The 10165-nt window shown below is 29.6% G+C and overlaps 2 protein-coding genes across 2 annotated transcripts; both read left to right on the forward strand.

Annotated features, from left to right (window-relative positions):
* LOC123299218 (carnitine O-acetyltransferase-like) lies at positions 1-6201 on the forward strand. The gene is made up of 9 exons (XM_044881522.1): positions 1-708; positions 914-1067; positions 1570-1744; positions 2217-2398; positions 2496-2596; positions 3212-3334; positions 4306-4428; positions 4865-5063; positions 5811-6201. The coding sequence occupies exons 1-9, from the start codon at positions 200-202 to the stop codon at positions 6162-6164; spliced, it is 1920 nt and encodes a 639-aa protein (XP_044737457.1). The 5' UTR covers positions 1-199; the 3' UTR covers positions 6165-6201.
* A 967-nt stretch (positions 6202-7168) lies between these two features.
* On the forward strand, positions 7169-8680 carry LOC123305196 (tryptophan--tRNA ligase, mitochondrial; the record flags this gene model as incomplete). Its single annotated transcript, XM_044886840.1, has 5 exons — positions 7169-7238; positions 7360-7456; positions 7525-7689; positions 7752-8014; positions 8074-8680. Coding segments are annotated over exons 2-5 (1116 nt in total), but the record flags the coding sequence as incomplete, so codon positions are not given.
* Between the last annotated feature and the right edge of the window lie 1485 nt (positions 8681-10165).

The raw sequence follows: 10165 nt of genomic DNA on the forward strand, positions 1-10165 counted from the left end.
GTTTCCAATCCAAAGGTCAAAATTAATTGGCTATTACTGTATGGACTTTTAAATTGTCACATATTAGTAAAATGTTGCGGGCTCAATAAGATATACAAAATTCACTTTCACTTTGATAATCTATTCACATTTATCTTTGATCAAGACTTATATTTAAATATCACTTGCAAGGTTAGCTAGCTTCCACGTATTGTAGAGTATGAAGGGTGTGAAAGTTATCAACGGTATTGTTAGAAAAATGAGTCCAAATATCAAGAATAATTCACCAGCAATACGACTTCTTTGTGATGGAAATGCTAAATATTCGACAAAAGCATGTGATGCAAAGAATGAGAAAGAATCGATTGCAACTTTACCAAAATTACCTGTACCGAAACTAAAAGAAACATTAGATACATATTTCCAAACTGTGAAACCATTCATAAATAATCAAGAATGCGAAAACACTGAAAAATTACTTGCTGATTTTGAATGTAAAGATGGAAAAAAATTACAATGTTTACTGGAGGAACGTGCAAAAAGTCTCAACAATTGGCTAAGTGATTGGTGGTTGGATACGGCATATTTAACATATCGTGATCCTGTTGTAATTTTTTCTAGTCCAGGGCAAATTTTTCCAAAACAAACTTTTGCGTGCCTGGATGCTCAGCTAGAATATGCTGCAAAAGTGATAGTTGCTGCTATTGATTTTAAAATAAAAATCGATAAGTAAGTTTAAAACGTATGATACTAAAAATAAATTTAATTTTAATTTTGTATAATCGGAATGTTTTTTAAAACTTCCGATCGGAAGAAAACATAAATCGAGCAGAAAGCATAAATAATTAAAAATATTTTATGAATTGTTGAAAATATGATATATATCGAAAATATGGTATATATCGAAAATATTAAAGAGGCTATTTATTTTTAGTGACAAAATACCACAAGAGAAAATGGGTAAAGATCTCTTAGATATGTCACAGTATAAAAAAGTTTTTGGAACTTGTAGACAGCCATTTGATAAAAAGGATAAGTTAGTTTTTAATCTACAATCCAAACATATTGTTGTAGTTTCCAATAACTTTGTAAGTATAATAACGATATATTTTTACGAATGTGGCAAAAGTTTTCCCTTTGTGTGCGATTTTCCGTGTGTAACGATAAGTGGTTAACTCTCCATTATATGCTTGTACATTTAGCTATTTGTCGCATTGAAAACATTGTCGAAAACATTATATTTCGTTAATTCCACTTAAAATGCTATATTTCGATTAATATAATCATTTTTGAAATGTAAAAATTAAGGAATTTCATTTTTCGACATTTTAAAAAATTTTATGCAGTTTTTGGCTTTTTAAATTTATAATTTTGAGAAATTTTCCGCTTTTGTTCGAAGTTGCTGGTCAAAATATACCACGCTTGGGTCTGCTGTATGTCTTTGTAAGGACAAATATGGCATGGATAGAATGTTTCAGTGTTTCACTATTCTCGACTCATACTCAACATGTGGGATCGTCTGATATTCTAAATTATATTTTATTTTTCTAAAAATTATCCAATTTTTTATATATTTATTCTAAATTGTAGTATTATAAACTACCAGTTCAAAATGAAAAGGGAGCTCCGTTTAGCGTGTCACAAATAAAAGAACAATTAAAAAATATTCGTGCTGATTCTTGTGGAAAAAAGGGTACACCTATTGGAATTTTATCTGCACTAAACCGTGATGATTGGGCATGTGCTTACCAGAAACTTAAATCAAGTGGGTAGAAAATATAGATTGTGTTTTACGTCAGAAGTACCCCACACAAATCTTATGGAAATTAGGTCTAAAGACTCCACTTATAGACTCATGATAATTTAAATCTCCCGTGTAAAGCGAGACATCTGGCAAAATGTGTCGCAGGAGTCAACATCAGATAATTAGATTTGATGAAATAATTTTTTCATACAACAGCTACCGCATCGAGTGTCTTCCTTCATGGAGAATGTTAAAATTTCTTCGATTCATGAATTTTGAGACTTTCTGTATAACGCAATTGAAATAAGCCATGCATTTGTTTTTTATAACTCAAAAGCAGTTGATAGGGTAATGTTAGACCCATTGGAATTTTTAATGGCGATGGTTTGAAGATTTAGGGACTTATATTTTAATTTCCATAAAGTATTCTGGGGTACTTTCGACTTGTTTAATTGAGAACAATTACTAATGAATGCATATTTTAATATCATAGTTGGAATCCAGAATGAACGATCGATTGATGCAATTGAAACTAGTTTATTCTTAATGTGTTTGGACAACGCATTACCAAATCCTAATAATTTGAGTGCAGAATCTTTAGGTGCACACCAACTCATTCATGGGGGGGCTTCAAAAGGTAACATTAATAATCGTTGGTTTGATAAAACTATGCAGGTTAGTAATTTATTTATTAATTCTTTTTTCTAAAAATTTAATTAAAGAAAGAACCTGGTTGGAAATTCATTGATTGATAAATATGTTCATATTTTAGTTTGTAGTAAGTGAAGATGGCATTAATGGAATAACCTATGAACACTCTCCAAGTGAAGGGCAACCAATAGCAACCTTAACTGATTACATTGTTGAATTTATGTAAGTATTTTATTAAGGTGATTTGTATATAAATATTAAGAAGAATAAGTATATTTATCTGATTACGGATACATAAATAAACTTTAGTCTAAGAATGAGCAACATTTTCGAGAACAAATTTTAGGTAGGCCAACTTTTTTATATGATCTTTCAGTATTTCGTTATGTATCCGAACGATCTGACTAGCGAGAAAGTTGCTTTTACCTGTACGCTGGAGACTTAATCGATAATTTTATTGATTTGTCATTGTGTGAAATATTTTTCTTTCTTAATTCAATGTAATTATGTATAAGCCGCTTATCTTCTTTCACAATTTATATGTAAGTAGCTGACATGCATTCTTGTGATAATAAAAAACCTTTGTTTACTCTACACTTGAGTAAGAAATCCGACGTTTTCGAGATATAAGTTTTCAGCTGGTGACAGTGGTTAAATTAATAATTTTTTTCTGATCTCCTAGCTGGATGCTATCGCGTGTACCAAATAAACCTATAACCACGAGTTTAAAAAATATTTTTAATTTCTAAAGACAAAATTTTTAGATTCCATTCTAAACTTAAGACCAAACGACGATAAATTAACATTCCGAGAATCATTTTTTATGGATTTTTCCAGAAAGCAAGATTTATCGAAAGGAATAAACTGTGCAGCTGGAGTTACAGAAATTTGTCCATTAAAATTTGAAACAAATGCAGAAATTGATACTTACAGACAAAAGGCTTGCGATTTTATAGATAGGTAAACAAATTTATATTTAATGACTAAATATAAATAAAACCCAGATAAGGAATTCGGTGTTTGGGTTTCTACAATTATTATTTTAAAGAATATCTATTAAATAAAAAATTAAAAAAAAGTTAAAGAAAATTAGGAATTGTTTTTCGTTTTTTGGAAGCTACATGCTATTTAGGTGATTTTATAAACATCTATACCATTGTTTGTTGCATCAATATTGATAAAGGTTACAAACTTGGGACTAAATTTAATATAACCTGTTATATGTCATATATACAGGGTATAAAAACAACATTATTTTTCTTGTAAAGCAATCCATCCATCTTCAGGATCAAATTATTTTTGTTATATTTTCTGAAATAAACCTATTTTACAAGTGAATCAGCTAATGGATATGATCACAAAAATTCAATTATTTAAATTTTATTAATAGTATTGCGTGAGAGGTTGGTGCTTATCTGGATTAAGGTAATATATAAAGACCATCCGGATGATTTTAAGAAAAAAATGGAATATCAGAATACAGTCTGCCCTTTTGAAAATTCAAAATAGAGATAGGGTTGTAGGTGTAAATACAACACAGAACAATATAATTCATTTTGGTAGTTAAGTTTTTTTGGTAAGAGATATATAGGCAAATTTATATAACTCTTAATAAATTTGGCGGAAATCAAATGCTAAAATTTATTTTGTCTTCTATCACTATCAGTTACGCGAATATGAGCTATTTTATCCTCCTGCGTTATGCAACATTTACGACCGCACAAAGTTTCGTATTTCGAATTAGAAAAGTATCTCTATATTTTAAGTGTTTAAAAAGGAAGGCTACATTATAAAATACCAGTTTATTTGTTAGAATTACCCGACCTATTAGCAGAATACAATTAAATAACCCGAATTCCTCAACTTAAAACAAAAAATTTCAATTTTCTGTTTAGACATCTCAAATTTAATAAAAATTAATCTTTTTTTAGGGTGATCAGCGATTTATCAATTCACGTGAATGTATTTACGGATTATGGAAAAAATTATATTAAATCGCAAAAATTAAGCCCTGACAGTTTTTTCCAGATGGCGATACAATTAGCATTTTACAGGTTTGTATAATCGAAATATTTTTAAAGGATGTTAAAAAAAATACGTAGCAGGCAAAAAAAATATTAAGAGGGCAAAAAACATTTTTTATAAAGGAAACGGCGAGGGTAGAGTGTTTATTAATCGTAGGTAAAAACACGAAGTAATATGTTTATATGGTATATAGTTACATGAAACCATATGTTAGTTGTACAGTGATTTAATATAAAAATAAAAATTACAGAAAAAAGTATTATATCAAAGAATATCTTTACCAAATTTTCAAATATATATATTCCAGTTGCCGAAAAATTAAGGGTTAGGGGGGGATGCAACAACTGCTTTCAAAAAAGAAAACTACATTATAATTGAAAAAAGAATGTTTTCAATTATAATGTAGTATAATTCGGATTTTCTCTGCATAAGTTCGACTTAATGTAGAAATTTTATTTTTAATAGAATTCATCAAACACCGGGTGCTCATTATGAATCAGCTAGTTTAAGAAAATTTATTGATGGTCGTACAGAGGCGATACGGTCTTGTTCAATAGAATCAATAAAATTTGCAAAAATTATGTTGGATCCTGAACAGAGTAATTCAAATAAGGTGATTGCATTGAGAGAAGCAGTTAATTCACACAAGAATTATGTTGCAAAGGTAAATAACCCATTCATTTTTAAATATCCTGGTAATGAATTTACTACAAAAATATTTTCCAAAAAAATTATTTACGGAAAAGTTATTTAGCCGTTCTATATTACTTAATACTTAATATGAATGAGAATGCGAACCTATAGTAACGGCTCTATTTTTGCGTATTTGTTGTTTAAAAAATAATGGACTAAATGTAATGACATTTGGCCAAATGGCATGTATAATTTTAAAATGAAAACGCTCTTGTATAAGAGCTAGCTGGACACGAATAAGTTGATTTCAAAACGGATGGATCTTCAGTAGGGTTTTTGTCCCAGATATCCAGGGTAGGAAATACCCGGGAAAATAAGCATTTTCGTATCAGAGAATTTTTTTCTGATATTCCCGAGTACCCGGAATTTATTTAAAATATTGTTTTTGTACGTAAAATTGGTTTTAGAATATTATTCAGAAAAACCTCGACCAAAATTTGAAAATTTTTCCTGGGTAATGGAAAACGGTTTGGATTTTACATCACACAATAGTAGCGCATAGATCTTGGATATTTTTTTTCTCTTTGAAATTAGGTAAACATGAAGTAGTAGAGCGCACCTACGCGTCGCACGTGAGAGCGGTTTACTGCGTTACCCGGTTCGTATTTCCGAAGAAGCTACGAAAACTTTGAAATTTAATTATATTTATAATTTAAAACAAGTTCAAAAATTTAAAACATTTTTTTATTAACAAATACATTTGGAATTTTTTTTACAGGCTATTAATGGAAAGGGCTGCGATCGACATTTATTGGGATTAAAACTATTAGCGTTAGAAAATAAATTACCATTACACGAATTATATAAAGATGTTGCTTTTCTACGCAGTTCTACTTTCCGTTTATCTACAAGTCAAGTTGCTTCTATGTGTTATTCTTTTATGAGTTATGGCCCACTTGTGCCCAATGGATATGGTTGTTGTTATAATGTACGCGATAATGATTTAATTATGGCTTGTTCATCGTTTAGTACTACTGAGACAAATGTCAATAATTTTTCTGATTCACTTACTCAATCTTTAAGAGACATGAAGAATGTTTTGGAAAGTGAAACAACGAAAGCTAAATTGTAATTATTTTCGAACAAGAAACAAATATTATTATATTTTGTGTATACCATTTGAGATCGCAATGTTTTATAAATAAAAATAAAAATTGTAAATTTGAATAATAATTTTTTTTATTTTTTTGCCTTATACAGCGCGTTATTCGAATCTTTACTGTTTGGTAATTAATATTTTTAGTCGATTTAAGTAGAGCATTTTTTTCAATCATATCAATCAATCTGATAGTGATTTTGATATGAGAATATGTTAATTGACCGTTTACCTTGCACTCTCTCACTAAAAATGCTCCAACTCGATTAAAAAGCTTTTTTACCAACCGTAATAAAAAAAGTCAGATTCATGAATAGAAAATTTCCCATTCAATCAATGAATAGGAATTTCAATTTCCTATCCATTCCGATTGATTACCTATACATTAATCGAAAATTTTTTATAACGTTTCCCTAAAATAATAGCAATATTGAAGTTTTATAAGTTAATCTGAAAGTAATAAATAAGCGGCCCAATCAACAGGACCAAGTGATCGACTATGATCAATTAGATCCGTTTTTGTTCGAAATCTGTTAGATGAGTACTTAATTTTTATTAGAACATTTTTTCAAAAAATAAATGGGATCCGCAAAAATCGAATAACAAAACAATCATAGACAGAATTTTTCATTCAATTTTTGCCGAATCTATTACATTTTCATTTAATTGACTAAGCAAAAAATGCACCATTTAAAAATTGGCATATCTCGGTCAATTTTGAACCTAGAAAGTCGAAAAAAAAACAAAAATATGCACAATTACTTCCAAAAATTATGCACACCTTCTGGAATTAGACAAACTCGGATTACACGTAATTAAATCCTCAAAACGGTTTTTATGGATTCTATTTGATTAGCCTACTAGCCTTAATTAGCAACTTAGTTCACAGGTAATAATAAATTAATAGGCATTAATTTAATACATACTTAAGATTTTAGGTACTCTCTTTTGTTGACAAATTATTTTTTTTGAGATTTGTGACTTATCATTGGGAGTCGGGAGAAAATTCAACCAATTTATTAGTTAGAATTTTTTCTCCTATCAATATAGGTATTAAAAACTCAAAACCCGTTGTAAAATTAATTACCGCTGATTCATGAACTATACCCATTTCAATTACAACAATTAAGTGATAATTAATACTAAATAATTACGAAAAGTATATTTTTAGGTTATAAACAATAAAAATGAGCATTGGAGGTTATCGATTATTAAAAAATATTAATAAAATTTTTATATCTCAAACAATTCGAAAAGCAAGTACAAAGGTAAAAAGCTTTTAAAGCTTTTCTTTTACGATGGTAAAACTAAAGTTGATTTTAATATTAATTTTTAGGCAGAAGTAAATTTTCAAAAAAGAATCTTTTCTGGTATCCAGCCAACGGGCGGTGTACATTTAGGCAATTATTTAGGAGCTATTTTAAATTGGGTCAAAATTCAAAATGAACATTCGAATATTACGCTTAGTATTGTTGATTTACATTCGATAACTTTACCACAGGTTAAATAAAACACTTCCGTGAGATTTTAAATAATGTTTTTAAAATTAAATCATTTTTGCAGGAATCAGAAATACTTAAAAAACGGATTTTAGAAATGACTGCCACATTATTAGCCTGTGGGATAGATCCCGATAAAAGTACACTGTTTTTACAATCAACGGTACCCCAACATACTCAATTGTGTTGGCAACTATCTTGTTTAACAACAATGGCTAGACTGGCACATCTACCACAGTACAAAGAAAAATCAGAAAAATTAAAAGATATTCCTTTAGGATTGTTTATTTATCCTGTTTTACAAGCCGCTGATATTTTAGTACATAAGTAAGAAATTGATTGATTGAACTATTTTAGAAGTAATTGAAGATTAAATATATTTTTAGAGCCACGCATGTTCCTGTAGGTGAAGATCAAGCCCAACAGATACAATTGGCCCAGCATTTAGCAAAAATTTTCAATACCAAGTACGGGACGACATTTCCAATACCTCATGCAATTATTGCAGATGACACAAGTTCACGAATACGAAATTTACGGAATCCCACAAAAAAAATGTCTAAATCTGAACCAGATCCTAAGAGCCGTATACAATTGAGTGATACTAGTGATGCAATTTTAGAAAAAGTAAAAAAAGCAGTTACAGATTTTACCTCAGAAGTATATTACGACGCTGAAAATCGACCGGGTGTTTCAAATTTAATGGTTATTCATTCAATGCTAACCGGATTAAGTATGGAAGAAATTTATCAAGATGCAAATAGTAAGAAACTTGATACTGGAAAATATAAACTTGTTGTGGCTGAGGCAGTGGCTAACCATTTGGCACCAATTCGTGAGAAAATTAATAATTATCTGTCAAGACCACAATATATATATGACATATTAGAAGAAGGACGAATCCATGCTACTGAAGTGGCCCAAAAGACTTTAGACGAAGTAAATTTAAAAGTTGGAACTATTTTAAATACTGAAAATAATTTTGTAGTTAGTAAACAAATTAAAAATTAGTATATTAATTTATAAAAATATTATTAATCAATTAATAAAAGAAAATATTTTTTTTATTACCCAAAAAGACCCAGTATATAAAATTTTCAATAAGCTCCAGTTTCAAACTTACTAAACTTCAAGTATTTAATTTGAATCATTAGCATAAATTTAAAATACTTACCCAAGAACATATATACATATATAAGGACGTGAAACCTCCTATGCTGAGCTTTAAGCCCCCCTGGCTGAATTTACGGCTCCTATTTGGGCAGGGTCTAGTCATCGGTCATTGCGTACTTTGTACTGCGCATCAGGCTGTTGGTTGAAAACAGGCAAAAAATTGAAAACAAAAGATATAGCCTGGTGCGCAGTAAAAAGTACGCAACGACCGAGGAATATATCTCGGCCAGATAGGCGCCTTTTTCCTGCTACCTTCTCTAATAAGTTTCACGTCTAATATATATTGTACGTACCTTATTGATTCTGTACATAAAAAAATAAAAATAGAAATAAATAGTCCCTTGTGGAAATATTTTAGGCAAAAGACTTAAAAAGTTTTTCTAATTCCTGAAAACTCTTGTTTGGTATTTGTAAGACATTGTCTGTAATATTTCCGCAAGGGGTACCATAATTTTACAACTATTTAACAGTCGTTGATCGATTCCACCTAGATTTATTCTTCTAGAACAAAACTTATTAATATGATTGCTCCACATGCGAAGTTATAAATTTCGTTAATTTTGTTTTTGTTTACATTAACCTTAGGAATTTATCATTTATTTTGTTCAAAATATTAATGCGCGTTGACTTTAATGCGCACACATTATCCAGCTCTTAATAATTACTTTTTGCGCACTCGCACAAAAGTCGTTGACTCGTTGTGCACAAGATTTTGGTCTTGATGCGCAAATAGGTGGTTTGATGTACGATCACAGTAATGCGCATAAAAATAATTTTATCTAGCAGAATTAAGTAACAATAATTCATAAAACTGAAAATATATTTTCATTCTTATGAATTATTGTTGTCCGCATGAGTGCTATTGCATACAAAAGCGAACTCGCATCAAATCGCTTATTGCTGCTGAACAATTAAGCTTATTGAAAAAATTGGTTCTCTATTGGTTATATCAGTTTTGATGCAGTTTTGATTAACTATAAAAAACAAAATTTTCTCTTTTACTCCATAACGGAATGGTAGGCGACTGTATTTTATATCATTTTGATATTAGTTCTCGTACAGAGAAATTAGAGCTAAAATGAAATTGCAATAGACAAAATTTTTTCAGAGACTCGATTTTCTCATAAGAAATTGCATAGTTTTAGTAGTATAATATAAATATTTTATCTATGGTTTTAGGCACTACAAACTTGGGACTAAACTTAGTATATCTTGATATACCGTGTGTGTTTGAAGCATCTTGGGATAGAATTATGTCTGTAGTATGACTGAATACAGAATACATTCGTTTAGTAATGCATCTAA

The sequence above is a fragment of the Chrysoperla carnea genome, chromosome 1 (genome assembly GCF_905475395.1).
Source record: "Chrysoperla carnea chromosome 1, inChrCarn1.1, whole genome shotgun sequence".
NCBI classification, from domain to species: domain Eukaryota; kingdom Metazoa; phylum Arthropoda; class Insecta; order Neuroptera; family Chrysopidae; genus Chrysoperla; species Chrysoperla carnea.